At 50.5% G+C, this 16,216-nt stretch overlaps 1 protein-coding gene and 1 long non-coding RNA gene across 2 annotated transcripts in view; one reads left to right on the plus strand and one right to left on the minus strand.

Moving 5' to 3' along the window:
* PRKRIP1 (PRKR interacting protein 1) overlaps positions 1–7,029 on the plus strand; it is a 32,046-nt gene extending 25,017 nt beyond the window's left edge. The window contains exon 6 of the mRNA XM_007073899.3: positions 6,541–7,029. Within this exon, the coding sequence (XP_007073961.2) occupies positions 6,541–6,644 (104 nt within the window). The 3' untranslated portion in view covers positions 6,645–7,029. The remainder of the gene's footprint in view (positions 1–6,540) is intronic.
* A 5,147-nt stretch (positions 7,030–12,176) lies between these two features.
* LOC122234733 lies at positions 12,177–16,179 on the minus strand. Its single transcript, XR_006212659.1, has 3 exons — positions 15,994–16,179; positions 15,708–15,862; positions 12,177–13,099 (listed from the first exon to the last, which is right to left on the minus strand). It is a non-coding gene; the product is annotated as an uncharacterized LOC122234733 (long non-coding RNA).
* Between the last annotated feature and the right edge of the window lie 37 nt (positions 16,180–16,216).

Here is a 16,216-nt window from a genome sequence, read left to right on the forward strand (position 1 = left end):
TATATATAACCATCCGTATTAATCTGTATTTCACTCAAGGTGAGTTTATCTCGATGTCTCCAACCCTAATTCATTGCCATATGGATCATTCCAGCCTTCTCACTTGTTTGCCTATAACCTCCCACTTTTGACAGTGAGTAACCTGGCCCCTACTACCTACCGTTCGGTTATTCAGTTGTTCAGTTCCGATGGACGTGGATCGTGGCTCAGAATTGGTAACCCGTTACCCGTGCAACACAACTTTTATCAGCTGGTGCAGTGTTACACACAGTTCCTTTGCCTTTGGTCTTACAGACACCGCCGTATCCAAAAGTACGTCGGGGCGGCACCCCACCCCCTTCACAGAGGTTGTTTCCTCCATTTGTTACACAGTTGGATTCACGTGCCACTTTTTGCATTCATCCTGGGATCCTTGACATCCTAAATAACTCTTTACATTCGCACACGTTAAGATTGATTCTTTGTGCTGTGAAGTTCTGCGAGTTTTGACGAAGGCACGACGTCATGTGTTCACTATTACAGTATCACACGGAATAGCTTCACTGCCTTCAAAGGAACCCCCTGTGCTTCACCTCTCCAGCCTCCTGCCACCCGCGGTCCCTGGCAGCCTCGATCTCTTCACCGTGTTCCACGGTACCAGATAGCCGGGGTCCCGCGGCACGCAGCCTTCTCAGACTGGCTTCTTTCACTCAGAGAAATACGTTTAAGATCTATCCATGCTTTGGCCCGGCTCTATAGCTCATTCCTTTTTATTGTGGAATAGTACTGCACCATTCCGTCGTACGGAGACACCATGGTTTCTTTGTCCATTCGTCTATTAAAGGACATCTTGGTGGCCTTCTGTTTCTGGTGATCGTGATGAAAACCTCCACAAACACTTCTGTGTGACTTTTGTGTGGATCTGTTTCCAGGTCAGTTGACTGTGTCCCTAGGAGGTGATTGCCGGGTCACATGATAAGCGCGTGTAGCCGCGTAAGAAACTGACGGACGGTCTGCAGAACAGCTGTTCCATGTCGCCGTCCCTCCAGCAAGTGAGAGCTGCCAATGCTGCACATCCTCGCCAGCGATTGGTAGCATCAGTTTGCATAACTGAGCCATTCTGGGGTGTGCGTTGTGGTGTCTCGTTTTCATTTGGGACAGCATCTTTCTGAATTCTTAGGTCCTAGCTACTAAACACAGTAGTAATGAGCACTTCGTTTTTTATTTCTTTACTATGTTGAAAGACGGAGCGAGTGAAATAATTTTATTGAATTACCAAAGGACTCGAATGTGCACCAGACTCCTAGGTTTCTCCTCTTTGAGAGCAATGCTTCTAGGCCCTGACGTGTTTCCCACACGTAGGAATCAGTTGTGTTTACTATTAGGTGAGGTACCACATTTTCAGGGGTTTTTCCATCACAAGGGATGATTCGAGCCCTCCTCTTCTTGTTAGCATCTCAGGCTTCCAAAACACCCATTGCACAAACACCCAGGTTAGTCAGCGTTTCACGGTTTCTTCAAGATCAGAGTTGAAGGGACACCTGGATGGCTCACTCGGTTGAGCATCTAACTCTTGATTTCAGCTCAGGTCATGAACTCAACAGGTAGTGAGATCGAGCCCCGAGTTGGGCTCCACACTGACAGCACAGAGCCTGCCTGGGATTCTCTCTTTCTCTGTCTCTCTGTCTCTCTGTCCCTCCTGCATATGTGCGCTGTCTCTCGCTCACTCTCTTAAAATAACGTTAAAAAAATAATAAAAAGTAGAAATAAAATACGTTTAAATAGAAATTTTTTTTTTTTCAACGTTTTTTTTATTTATTTTTTTTTGGGACAGAGAGAGACAGAGCATGAACGGGGGAGGGGCAGGGAGAGAGGGAGACACAGAATCGGAAACAGGCTCCAGGCTCCGAGCCATCAGCCCAGAGCCTGACGCGGGGCTCGAACTCACGGACCGCGAGATCGTGACCTGGCTGAAGTCGGACGCTTAACCGACTGCGCCACCCAGGCGCCCCTAAATAGAAATTTTTTAAAAAAAGATCAGAGTGGAAGATCAAATCCTGTGCTCCTGTCCTGTGTTCAGACCTGTGCAGGGGTGGTTGGTGGTTCTTAGAGAGCCTTGAGACGGACAGAATATGGGCTCCGCGTTGGAGCCCACGTTCTAGAGCAGGACTCCCAGCTGGTATGTGGGGAATGGGCTACAAGTGGCAAAGACTCTGCCTCCTTGTTCTTCAGGGTGGAGACCAAGTGCCCAAGGTCTTGTAGGCATCACGCCGTGTGCCATAGAAATAACGTCCTTTTCCGTTGAGTGCTGTGCTCAGAGAGCTGAGGGGTAGCATCTGGGGCTCAGAGCCGGGTTTTCAGTCCATCTCTAGCTTTTCATTGTCTTTCCATGGTATGCGTCTCTCCCTCTCTCTTTTTTTTTTAACTGTGGTGAAATAACATTTACCTTTTTTTTTTTGGGAGAGAGTGTGCAAGTGAGTGAGGGTGGAGAGAGAGAGAGAGAACCCCACGAGGGGCAGAGAGAGAGAAGCAGGGCCCAAGCTCACCCAGTGTAGGACTCGAACTCACAAACCGTGAGATCGTGACCTGCGCCGAAGTCAGATGCTTAACCAACTGAGCCACCCAGGCGCCCCTTAACATTTACCATCTTAACCAGTTCAGTGGTGTTAAGTACTTTCTCTTGGTGCCGCCATCCGTCTCCAGAACTCTTCATCTTGTGAAACGGGAACTGTATCTATTCAGCCCTGACTCCCCCTTCTCCCTCCTGCCAGCCCCTGGCACCGCCCATTTACTCTCGTCTCTGAGAATTGGACTACTCTGAGCACCTCACAGAAGAGGACCCAGAGGTATCTTTCTCTCTGGCTTATTTCACTTCGTGTCGTGTCCTCAAGTTTTCTCCACGTGGTGTCTGTCAGGCGTCACGATGTCCCTTTCTAAGGCTGACTGGTATTCCCGTGTGCACAGACCACACCCTGCTTATCCACTCAGTGTGCTCACCTCACTCCTGTCTCCTTCTCGTTATGCTTTTGCCTCAGTTTCCCTGTGCACTTGCGCATGCAAGGTAGGCCGAGTCCTAGAGAATCAGTCAGGTTAGAGGCCTGGGTCTTACCGATTATGACACGTTGAGTAGCAGCTACTTAATCTCTCTGAACCCCGTTCCTCACCCGTGAACTGGATCTCTTGGCGTGGGACTTGTCCAGAGACTTCTGTTAGAGTGAAGCAAGGCGCTGCGTGGAGAGGTGTTCAGTGCTCACTGTTTGTACTTTTGGCAGGAGGTTGAGGAGGAGGAGGAATACCCGAAAGTCGTTAAATCTGAGAGGTTTCCACCCACTGCCGTGAGTGCTCTTTAGTGTCGCGTCCCAGGGTGTGCGGGTGAATCGTAGGCTGTGCTGTGTCCTGGGCACTCCACACCTCCTGCCTTGAAGCTCTCTGTCTGATGCGGTGATGACAGCGTAGCAAAGCTCCGGGTGCCTTGTGCTCTGGGGGTGCTGGACTGAGCTCCTGAGCGTCTGCAGGGAGGAGGTCCGTAGGCGGGCCCGGGGAGCCCACTGTGCCCGCAAGGGGCTGGAGGACCCGGCTGCTTTGGTGGCTCTGGCTCTGCTGTTCCAGCTCTCGCCCACTGCCCTGCTCCCGCGGAGAGGAGAGAGGAGGAGGAGGAGTTGGGAATAAGTTGTCTCTCTGCTCTGCTGTCGGCCAGCTCAGCTGCACTGTGGGTACCGGCAGTCGTGCCGGGGAAGCACTGGAATTCAGAGCTGCGCGTGGAGTGTCAAGAGAGAAGGTTTCTGGGTCTGTGGGAAGAGCCGGGAAGCTGGCCTGTTTGTTGTGGGCAGAGCCCTCTGCTACAGAGTTTTCGAATCCTTTTGTGGACTGTAATGAGAGCTTGAGACCTCCACAGGAGCATTGTCAGCCTGGTGTTAAATGCTAAAGGGCTGGCCGGGGACATTGCCCTGCCATGTTGACAGACCTGGGCGGGGGGGGGGGGGGGGGGGGGCATATAAAAAGCAGTGAGGCAGACTTCAAGCTGTATTACAAAGCTGTAATCATCAAGACAGTATGGTACTGGCACGAGAACAGACACTCAGATCGGCGGAACAGAATAGAGAACCCAGAAATGGACCCACAAACGTATGGCCAACTAATCTTTGAAAAGCAGGAAAGAATATCCAATGGAAGAAAGACAGTCTCTTCAGCAAGTGGTGCTGGGAAAACTAGACAGTGACATGCAGAAGAATGAACCTGGACCACTTTCTTACACCAGACACAAAAATAAACTCAAAATGGACGAGAGACCTCAGTGTAAGACAGGAAGCCATCAAAATCCTCGAGGAGAAAGCAGGCAAAAACCTCTTTGATCTTGACCGCAGCAACTTCTTATTCAACACGTCTCAGGAGGCAAGGGAAACAAAAGCAAAAATGAACTATTGGGACTTCATCAAAATAAAAAGCTTCTGCACAGTGAAGGAAACAACCGGCAAAACTAAAAGGCAACTGATGGAATGGGAGAAGATATTTGCAAACTACATATCAGATAAAGGGTTAGTATCCAAAATCTATAAAGAACTTATCAAACTCAACATCCAAAAAACAAAGAATCCAGTGAAGAAATGGGCAAAAGACACCAAAGAAGACATCCAAATGGCCAACCGACACATGAAAAAGTGCTCAACATCACTCATCATCGGGGAAATAAATATCAAAACCACAAAGAGATACCACATCATGCCTGTCAGAATGGCTGACATTAACAACTCAGGCAATGACACATTTGGCGAGGATGCGGAGAAAAGATCTCTTTTGCATTGTTGGTGGGAATGCAAACTGGTGCAGCCACGCTGGAAAACAGTATGGAGGTTCCTCAAAAAATTAAAAATAGAACTACCCTACAACCCAGCAATTGTACTACTAGGTACTTATCCAAGGGATACAGGTGTGCTGTTTCGAAGAGGCACATGCACCCCAATGTTTATAGCAGCACTATGGACAGTAGCCAAAGTACAGAAAGAGCCCAAATGTCCATCGATGGATTAACGAATAAAGATGTGGTCTATATATACGATGGAGTGTTACTCAGCAATCAAAAACAATGCAATCTTGCCATTTGCAACTACGTGGATGGAACTGGAGGGTATTATGCTAAGTGAAATCAGTCAGAGAAAGACAAAGATCTTATGACTTCACTCATACGAGGACTTTAAGATACAAAACAGATGAACATAAGGGAAGAGAAGCAAAAATAATGTATAAACAGGGAGGGGGACAAAACATAAGAGACTCTTAGATATGCAGAAAAACAGGGTTGCTGGAGGGGCTGTGGGAGGGGGGGATGGGCTAAATGGGTAAGGGGCATTAAGGAATCTACTCCTGAAACCATTGTTGCACTATATGCTAACTAACTTGGATGTAAATTAAAAAAATAAATTAAAAAATACCTTATGGGGCGTCTGGGTGGCTCAGTCGGTTAAGCGTCCGACTTCGGCTCAGGTCATGATCTTGTGGTCTGTGAATTTGAGCCCCACATCAGGCTCTGTGCTGATAGCTTGGAGCCTGGAACTTGCTTCGGATTCTATGTCTCCCTTCCTCTGCCCCTTTCCTGCTCATGCTCTGTCTCTCTTTGTCTCTCAAAAATAAGTAAATGTTAAAAAAAAATTTTAAATAAATACCTTATAATACCTTAAAAATAAAAGGAATTGCCTTTCAAAAAAAGACAGGCCCACTAGATGGGGTGTTGGGCTCTCTTTATGGATGCTCCTGGACCTTCTTCACAAGGATGAGATCCACCTGCCAGCAGTGGTAGAGCAGTTCTGTGACTGACCCTTTATACCCGAGAAGTGGCGTGAGGGACTGATGGACATGAGGACCCCCTCTGGCCCCTCGCTCTACTATACGGGAACAACTACAGCTGACCCTTGAACAACCTGGGTTTGAACTGCGTGGGTCCATGTAGACATGGGTTTTTTTTTTTTTACAGTACAGCACTGTAAATGTATTTTCTTAATACCATTTTTTCTCTCTAGCTTACTTTATTGTAGGAATACAGTATACAATGCACATAACATACAAAATGTTTTTTTTTTAATTTTTTTTTTAATGTTTATTACTTTTGAGAGAGAGAAACAGAGAGACAGAGAGCAAGCAGGGAAGGGGCAGAGAGAGAGGGAGACACAGAATCCGAAGCAGGCTCCAGGCTCTGAGCTGTCAGCACAGAGCCTGATGCGGGGCTCGAATTCACAGACCCCAAGATCATGACGTGAGCTGTAGTCGGCCGCCCAACCGACTGGGTCACCCAGGTGCCCCAACATACAAAATATGTTAATGGACTGTTTACGTTATTGATAAGGCTTCTGGTCAGCAGTGGGCTGTTAATAGTTACATTTTGGTAGAGTCAAGAGTTATACAGGATTTTTTACTGTGGGGGGTGAGGGGTTGGTGCCCCTAAGCTCTGCATTGTTCTAGAGCAAACTGTAGATCCTAATTTTTCCTCAGTGCTCCTCCATTTTTAAAGTGCCCTTTGCTTCTCTGGGTGAATTTGTAGGTCTCTAATCAAATGTCATGTGATTACAGGATCCAGTCAGTCCCAGGAGCAGCCATCCAGTAGCTCTGAGGAAGCATCTGGAACGGAGGAGGAGGAGGAGGAGGAGCAGCCCAGCTTCATCATGGGTCGATGACAGTGTTTGCTGTAGCAACTCTCTGCGGCCTAACCCATGCTGTGACCAGGACCTCAGGAAACTGTCCACACAACCAGAGGGAAAAGGAATGTGTGTTTCAACTCAGTTTCCCTCCCAACGCTTTGCTGGAGAGAAGCAAGTGGGATCCCCTCCTGATCATTCCCAGCCCCACCTGTCAGCAGGACGCTGAGCCTGTGGGACAGAGAGGACCATCTGTTGGACACTGTCTCTTGGACACTCACGGCTGCCAGGCAGAGTTCATTCATGTTCCTGCTGATGGGGAAGATGTGTAACCTTCTGCCCCTGATCCCTGTTCTGCTATTTGGACAGTGATGAGTTTAGGCTTCTGTGAAAGAAATGTTTAGTAAAGAGCAGAAACATCTTAGATTTTGTTCAGACCTGTGAAATGTTGTTCAGAAGCTATAGGGAAGGCTGGGAAATGGTGTGGCAGGGATGGTCCAGTAACATGGACCTGTTTTCCAGGCTGAAGGAAATGGCCTTGGCTCTGGGGCCAACGGCGCACCGCAGGGTGCTTGACCGCCATTTCCTTCAGCTGCGGGGCAGACTGTACCCTGTGATACGTGCTGCCGCCCGGCTGCCCCCTGTCCACAGGTGTGAATCGGGAAGCCCCCACGTGTGCAAGGGGAGATGGGGGGCTTAACCAGGGGGCCGAGCCATAGGAAGGGTGACTTGGAGTGTGAAGAGAGCTTTGAGGAAAACGAGAAAAATAAGCAGGTTGAGAATCCAGGCTGGGCTGAACCAAAGCAGAGTATGGGGAGTCCTGGCCCAACCAGAAGCGGGGGTTGGGGTGGGATGGTGGTAACCAAAAGCTGCGTCTTCATTCTGCAGAAAAGGGGGGCTAAGTAAAGTGGGAGGTGGCCAGGGGCAGCCTTTCAGGCCAGCGGGAGGGACAGAGATGGTGTGAATGAGAGCCTTTGCTCACTTTTTGGATGATTTATCTCCAATTCCAATTTCTAAGTATATTTTGTGCCTTTTATGGCGTTTGATAGAATTAAAGATATAGTGGTTTTGAGTGAAGGGAAACTAAGAAACATTCTACTTGTTTTTCATTTCTTCGGTATGGATTTCCCGGCCCCGCCCTGAGCCAGGCGACATCTGTGATAACTTCTGTCCTTTAAGCAATTCAAGCCACAGGAATTTTTCTTTCCCAGGAAGCTGAAATGGAAAATCAGCCCTAATAAATGGGCACACCCCGTGGCTGTACGTTTTGGAACCTGTGTTTCTCTTCATCAGGAACTGGCTGGTTAGTTCTGTGCTGGTTTTTTGTTCTACTGTCTTTGAGCCGTTGGTCTCCTTATCTCCCCACAAGATGTGTGTCACAACTCTCGCTTTGAATCTGCAGCCTGGATCTTGTGGGTGTTCGCTTGCCCTGGAGGCTGTCGAGGGTGCCAGAGCTTGGAACCCAAAGACCTAAGGATTCCAGTTCTGACACCACCTCTGCCCGGTTCACCTGGCCAAGAGCTTAGTGACACAGCAGAGCAGGTTGTGTTGGACGGGGCGGCATATGCCAGAGCAGGTAACCGGGTGCCAGACTGGAGGTTTATGTTCTGCACCTTTACTGCATTTCAGAAGAGGATGTTTAGGTAGGAAATGTCTGTGGCAATTTCTGGCGATTTTTAAGGTGCCGTCATACCTTCGGTTGAATGACTCTTGGTCTTCAGTGTATTGTTTGAGAAAAGAGAACAGTTAGGTGTCATCATTGAGAAGGGAGTGGGAGATACAGAGAGAGACCCCCCCCCCCGCCTCAAAAAAGCCATGATGAGTGGAGAATCATTCAGTAATGTCCTCGTTCATTGGCTTGTGGGTGGAGAAAAATCTGGAATTGATCGACACAGGTGTGCATAACTTGGTCATGTCAGGAAACCTCAGGTACAGGAATTCGGACTTCCTCCCCACACTTTTATTGAGCACTTAACGAGACAGCCCTGCGCCAGCCAACGTACTCGTATTAGAATACTCTGTCCTTCGATTAGATGGCCTTATAGGTTTTTTTTTTTTTTCAACGTTTTTTGTTTTTGTTTTTTTTTTTTGGGACAGAGAGAGACAGAGCATGAACGGGGGAGGGGCAGGGAGAGAGGGAGACACAGAATCGGAAACAGGCTCCAGGCTCCGAGCCATCAGCCCAGAGCCTGACGCGGGGCTCGAACTCACGGACCGCGAGATCGTGACCTGGCTGAAGTCGGACGCTTAACCGACTGCGCCACCCAGGCGCCCCAAGATGGCCTTATAGGTTTACCAGACAAGATTCATGAACACAGATCTGGAAACTTGCCCAGGTCACCCAGCCAGTAAGTGTAGAGCTGGCATTTGAATCCCAGCAGTGTGACTCCAGAACCTACCATTCTAACCCCTGCACCACAGCGCTGTGCTGCTCTGGGGAGACGCTGTGTGTGGCCCGGACCTAGTGACAAGGGGCGCCCGTGCACTGCTCTTTTAGTGCCAGAGCTATAGGCTGAAGGCCGCTTTTTTTTTCTTTAATAGAAAATTTATTGTCAAATTGGTTTCCATGCAACACCCAGTGCTCATCCCAACAGGTGCCCTCCTCAATGCCCATCACCCACTTTCCCCTCCCTCCCACCCCCCATCAACCCTCAGTTTATTTTCAGTTTTTAAGAGTCTTTTATGGTTTGGCTCTCTTCCTCTCTTTTTTTTTCCCTTCCCCTCCCCCCTGGTCTTCTGTTAAGTTTCTCAGGATCCACATAAGAGTGAAAACATATGGTATCTGTCTTTCTCTGTATGACTTACTTCACTCAGCATCACACTCTCCAGTTCCATCCACGTTGCTACAAAAGGCCATATTTCATTCTTTCTCATTGCCACGTAGTATTCCGTTGTGTATATAAACCGCAATTTCTTTATCCATTCCTTAGTTGATGGACACTTAGGCTCTTTCCATAATTTGGCTTTTGTTCAAAGTGCTGCTATAAACATTGGGGTACAAGTGCCCCTGTGCATCAGCACTCCTGTATCCTTGAGTAAATTCCTAGCAGTGCTATTGCTGGGTCATAGGGTAGATCTATTTTTAATTTTCTGAGGAACCTCCACACTGTTTTCCAGGGCGGCTGCACCAGTTTGCATTCCCACCAACAGTGCAAGAGGGTTCCCGTTTCTCCACATCCTCTCCAGCATCTATAGTCTCCTGATTTGTTCGTTTTAGCCACTCTGAGCAGCGTGAGGTGGTATCTCAGTGTGGTTTTGATTTGTATTTCCCTGATGAGGAAGGCTGCTTCTTTAGTAACCTCCTGGTGCATGCCTGCACATGCGTACATGTGATTATATATGATAGTTTTAAATATGGTTGCCCCCCCAGGGGTGCCTGGGTGGCTCAGCCAGTTAAGCATCTGACTTCGGCTCAGCTCATGATCTCACAGTTCATGAGTTTGAGCCCCGCATCGGGCTCTGCTGACAGCTCGGAGCCTGGAGCCTGCTTCAGATTCTGTGTCTCCCTCTCTCTCTCTGCCCTTCCCCTACTCATGCTGTCTCTCAAAAATGAATAAACGTTAAAAAAAAAATTAAATATAGTTGCCCCTTACCCACTCACAGGTTCTGTTTGTGAAGTCTCCTGTTCACTAACACTTATTTGTAACCCTAAGATCAGTACTCATGGTGCTCTGTGGTCGTTTGCAGGCACAGAGTGGTGAGAAATCGGAGTTGCCTAATGCCCTGTTCCCAGCTGAGTTCAAGAAAAAACATTGTTTTTCTTGTTCAGCTCAAACGCATCATTTAGTAACAGTTTTTTTGGCTTTTTCTTGATTTTGCCTTTTTTTTTTTTAATTTTTTTTTAACATTTATTTTTGAAACAGAACATGAACGGGGGAGGGTCAGAGAGAGAGGGAGACACAGAATCTGAAACAGGCTCCAGGCTCTGAGCTGTCAGCCCAGAGCCCGACGCGGGGCTCGAACTCACGGACCGCGAGATCATGACCTGAGCCGAAGTCGGACACTTAACCGACTGAGCCACCCAGGCGCCACGATTTTGCCATTTTTAAAACGGCCCCGAAGCATAGTGCTCAAAGTATTTTGTCTAGTGTCCTAAGAGCAAGAAGGCCAGGATGTGCTTTCCTTACGTAAGCTTTGTCCGGGCATGAGTTACAGTGCTGTTGGCTGCAAGTTCATTGTTAGTGAATCAATATAAACGAAGGCTTTTTTAGTTTTATCTTTTAACGTTTTTATTTATTTTTGAGACAGAGAGACACAGAGCATGAATGGGGGAGGGTCAGAGAGAGGGAGACACAGAATCTGAAACAGGCTACGGGCTCTGAGCTGTCAGCACAGGGGCCCGATGCGGGGCTCGAACTCACGGACCGCAAGATCGTGACCTGAGCTGAAGTCGGCGCTCAACCGACTGAGCCACCCAGGCGCCCCAGTTTTATCTTTTAAAGAGTTTATTCTTAATCTCTTCAGCTAGTGTGGGGCTTGAACTCACGACCCCGAGATCAAGAGTCGTGTGCTCTGCTGACTGAGCCAGCCAGCCACCCCCAACCAGGAATGCTTTTGAACAGACACATAAAACAAGGTTATGTGTTGATCAGTTGACGTGACCAAGTCCCATGTTTCCCCAGATGGCAGCGGCCGGGCAGTCACTAACACTCAGTGCTCGCAGTGACTTTGCAGAATGGAACTACCAGGAATAATGAGAACCAGCTGTGCATGTGTCAAGTATGAGCGAGCCTGGGCTTCCAGAGAGTGGTGTTTGCTAATGCAGGGGATTGGACTTGACTGGTGTGTTCCCTGCGTAAACGGTACTTATCTCACTGGGCATCAGGAGCTGAACTCCTCAGTCCCGCTTGGCATGCAAGGCCACAGGTGTCACCTGGGAACCGGCACCCCCCCACCCATCCTTAGGTCTTCCCGAACAGGCTCATCTCCCACCGTCTGAAAGGTGCTTTTACGGCACCTCCCCCTTCAGCGAGTAGCTCTCTCAGAGCAGAGAGAGCGGGAGTTCAGGCCAAGCCCTCATGCCCCAGGACTTCACGCACCTGCCCTGGTCGCCCTCCCTGTCGCTGGAGCCACTGTCCCCCCACCCCACCCCACCCCCGCCCCAACAACCTCCAGCAGTTCTGGGGTCTCCCATTTGTGGCAACAGAGCAAAGCTCCAGGTTCTCCTGCACCTACCACGCCATTTATCTCCTCCCTTCTCAGCCCAAATCCCAGAGTTCTTCCGCCTCTGCAAGGTTTCACCCCCAAACTGAAAGCCTTCAGTTTCACCACATCCAGTCCGTGGAGGCATCTGCACAGTAGAGAAGCCTGAACTCTCAACATCTCTGACAGTGCTGCCTCCTGCCTTTCTTCCTGCCTTTCTTCCTGCCTTTCCCTGGCTGGCTTCTCTGCTCAAACTCGAAATGTTTGGGTGACCCAGTGCGCTGCCTTTTGTCGTCAACACCCGGGCCCCAGGAGATCTTAACCTGACCCGGGCTTCAAATACCATCCTCACTGGTGTGTTCTGGGTTTGTGGCTTCAGGTTCCCTTTGGAGCCTCAGCCCGGGTCCATGCCCCCACTCCCCTCTTGCTCTGCCTCTTCCGGTGCTGTCGGACCTCAGCTTTCCGCCCACTCTGTTCTGTTCCATTCTCTTCCTAGCATCCATCTCGTTTACTGGTCTGTACCCTGCCCCACCGGCACCCCTCCCCTCCCCACCTCAGAGCACCACGAGAGCAAGGACCTGCCTGTTCTGTCCTCTGCTGTACCTCTAGTGCCAGCACAGTGCCCGAGACACCACGGGTGCTGGATAAATGAGGGGTGACTGAGCAGATCTGTGACGGAAAGCAGGCGGGGAAGTTGCTCATACTGGAAAAATGGCCGCTACGGCAGGAAGAGCCTGAACAGGCGCACGTGGTCGTGTCTGCCGGAGGCCACTGGTGCCATGGCCCCGGCCACCGCGGAGCCCACCTCTGACATCTGGACTCCCCGACCGCGCCCCAGAGACCACCTCGTGGCAGCTCAGGCATTTGGGACAGCCACCCCAGCAGATTCTGCCACAGGCCCCCCTTCAGAAACATTGGTTTAACCTATCAAGGACTGTTGCTAGCTTACTCTCCTGTTTTCAACATTAACCCTTCTGGAAAAAGCGCGTTATTCAATTGAGTTAGAGGAGCGATGTTGCTTTTGGGAATGGGAACATCGCTAAATCAGTTTCGAGGCTGCATGGAAGGAGAGTTGTGAGGACAGGCGTGCCTTCTCCTCCCCCGTGGAAGTTTCTTTATGTTTAGTCTTTGGCACACTTGATTTAAGTGAGCTACCGTTACCGTATTTTAATATATTTCAGTCAAGAGAACACCCCGGTACGAGTCCTGAAGCAGTTTTCTTTTTCCACAGAATATAGCAAATTGTTGAACATGCCCGAAAGCTTAATCTGAAGGTTTCCTGAGTGTACCTGGCTCAGCAGTGGGGTCGATGGTGAGCAAGACACAGGCCTTGCCTTTAAGGAGCTCCAGATCTGATAAGACACAGACAAGAAAAAGGTCAGCACAGTTGCACACAGCACAGGGTACAGCGTGGCATGTGACCCAGGCCTCGGGGATGAGGGCAGGTCTGAGCTGAGCTCCCGGGTAGCCCAGTAATGCAGGAGTTCTAAGAAACCAAGCCGAGGAGAAGCAGATGCCCTGTCATGGCCCTCAGTCACTAGGTGAGGGGACTGGAGTTGATCTAAGGCCCCAGGGAAAACTGAAGGGCTCAGTGGGGGCAGGGGAGAGATGGGAATTTTCCACTTTGTAGTGTGCAGATTAGATGGGAAAGGGACAGATGGAAGGCACTTGCAGTAACACAGTGCAGAGGTGACGAGGGCCTGAATTAGTCTGAGACCTGTGGAGACAAATGGGAGACTTCACAGGACTGGATGGGGATGGGAGTAATCATTAATGACAGATCTGTAATGTCACCAGCTGCGTAGCTGCTGGGTTCCTGACACAGGTAACCCAGGACGTAGAGCAGGCATGTGAGGGAAGATGGGGAATTCAGCTGTGAGCATGGTGAGGTGGGGGCCCTTGGGCCACGCCCTGCCGGGCTGGGGTGACCATTTGGAGTCAACAGGCTGCTTGACACAAGGGGAATGGATGAAACCAGTCAGGGGAAATTGGAGAGACATCCACATCTAGGGGACAGAAGAGGAGGAGACTGCACAGAGGTTTAAAAAAAAAAAAAAGTGAGGTCACCAGAACAAGGAAAGAGATGTTTCTAGCTGGAACGACAGGTTCCTAAAGACAGAAAAGGGCACGGCTGACATCTGTCCCAGAGTCAGCACCATGCTGGCAGGCAGCTGCAGAGGGGCCGAGAAGGAGATGGTAAGGACAGGTCGCTTGAGAAGTTGGGCGTGAAGTGGAACGTGGTGGAAGGAGAGGTTGCGAGGGCTCAGGCTGAGTCAGAAAGGAGGCTGGGGGCAAAAAGCGGGTCTCAGCAGAGTCCAGGAAGCGAGGTGGTCGGCTGAGGACTGGGTGAGAAAGGGTCAGAAAGTGAGAGATGGGAACTGAAGATCTCCTAAGGGGTAGTGACGAGGACCCGGCCATATGGCCAAGGGGACAGAACTGTCCGGACTGGTTCCATAGTCCAGGGCAGCTGAGAGGCCATCTGGATGAGAAGACTCAGGGAAGGGGACAGCAGGGCCACAGTCTTAGCTGAATAAGGGTATGCATTGATGGGGAAGATGAACGCGGTAGGCCCCCGGGATGTGCCTCCAAGAATTGGTCTTTTTCAAGCTGAGGCCTTGGGCAAGGGAGCAACTTGCCATGGCCAAACAGCTAGGGAAATCACAGCCCAGACTGTCACCCAGACATCCCAACTGGGTGGCTGGTCCCTGTGGGCCTTTCCCTCACTTCTGTGTAACTCACGCTCAACTACCTGTGCACCTGAGGGGCCCTCCAACTATTAGTATTGTAATTTGTACCACCTTTCAGCATGGTGCCAGCACCTTCCTTACTCGTCTAGGCGGGGAGCAGGGGGGAGCCATTTTCTGTGTTTGGTTAGGAAATGGACTCTGAAAAGCACAGGTAATTATGACTTAGATTTTCCTTTTGTCTAGACATGCTGGATAAATGTGCTTGAGGGTGGAGGCATCACTGACTAGTACCGAAAGCCTTCTAAAGGATGTGCAGTCAGATCAGACTCCAACGGTGAAAACTTAAGCAAGTGACTCTGTTGTGGAAAGAATGCTCATCTGTGATGCAATTACTCTGGTTTACCAAGTGTCGTCTTCCTGTTTTCCACATCATTTTACAAAGAGCTATTGCTTTTTGAGGATTTTGCCCTGTGAAATTCAGATGATCCCTTTCCTATAGCCATCTATAATGTGTGTGTGTTGATGGGGGAAGGTCGGTAATCAGACCCTGGGATTTCCCTATGCTGTGGTCTGTTTTTAAGTGTCTTCCTGGATTAAAAGGTGTCGTTCTGGCTCTCAGCAATGGCCTCTAAAATGCGTCTTGAGAGATTAATGGATTTGGCCTGACATCCGTTAACCTCTCCTCTTACAATTGTCAGAAAACTTGGACTGGTTGACACGAGTGGAATTTTTCTTTCATTTGGATAAATGTGTCACTGTCAGATGCTGTTGTGACAGATGGAAAAATCCTATGTAGGGCACGCAGGAAGGACTGTGAGGAAGGACTGTGAGGGGCCCTCTGGCACAGGGGTTGATATGAACCCATCCTGCCTCTTAATTATTCGTGTGCACTTCCTGAAAAACGTTCCTGTTTTAGATCTCAGTATAACAGCTTGGTGGAGGTCTATCAGGGGCCCAGCAAGTTGCACCCAGCCTAGGACCCCAAGTGTCTCCCTGGGCCTGTGGGTAGGGGGTGCGGCGGATGACCACCTGACCAGCTCCTGCACACTCTACGGAGTGCCAGGGTCCACCCTGGCGAGCGGGTGTGGCTGCCTGAACCCTTACCAAACAGAGCCTCACCTTCCAGCCCTTTACCGCACTCACCTCACACCCACCCGCCCTGTGGCCTGGTAATGGGATACCTGTTCCCTCTCCCCACGGGGCGTGCCCTTCTGGTCTCTCCCCAGCCCTCCACCTGGCCCACAGCCAGTCCTGGGCATCCTTTGAGGCTCACCCTGGGGATTCTGTGCTCCTTTCCTCTACTCAGACCCACGCTCTCGGGCCGAGCAGGGCTCACCCTGTCCTGGACCTGTTGTCCAGATCCAGGGACCCAGAGAAGCGCGACCACATCGTCCTGTGTTCCGTCGTCAGGGCCCGGCGCCCGCGCGGCTGGGGGGAAAAGGAAGGGAGGATGGTGAAAGCGAGGGATGCCCAGGCTTCCGGCCCCCTTCGCGGCAGCGCCAATCCGAGTGCATTGTGGCCCACGGCACGCCCGCCGGGGAAACGGGAGAGATGCGCACCTTTTACCGGTTTCCGCTCCCCGGCTTCCGGCCGGGTGGTCCAGGCTAGAACGGATCCCCGAAGCCGGGGTGTAAGGCAGGAGGGGCGGCGAGTCCCGCCCCTCCCCTCCCCTCCTGGCCAGCCAGATCACGTGGTCCGTAGCGCCCCCAAGGGCCAGCCACGTGACGGCGGCTCGCCGTTGCCTTGGCAGCGGCTGCGGTGGCCTGCGGGGGTGGGGCAGCC

This window comes from Panthera tigris, chromosome E3, assembly GCF_018350195.1.
Source record: "Panthera tigris isolate Pti1 chromosome E3, P.tigris_Pti1_mat1.1, whole genome shotgun sequence".
Classification (NCBI taxonomy): domain Eukaryota; kingdom Metazoa; phylum Chordata; class Mammalia; order Carnivora; family Felidae; genus Panthera; species Panthera tigris.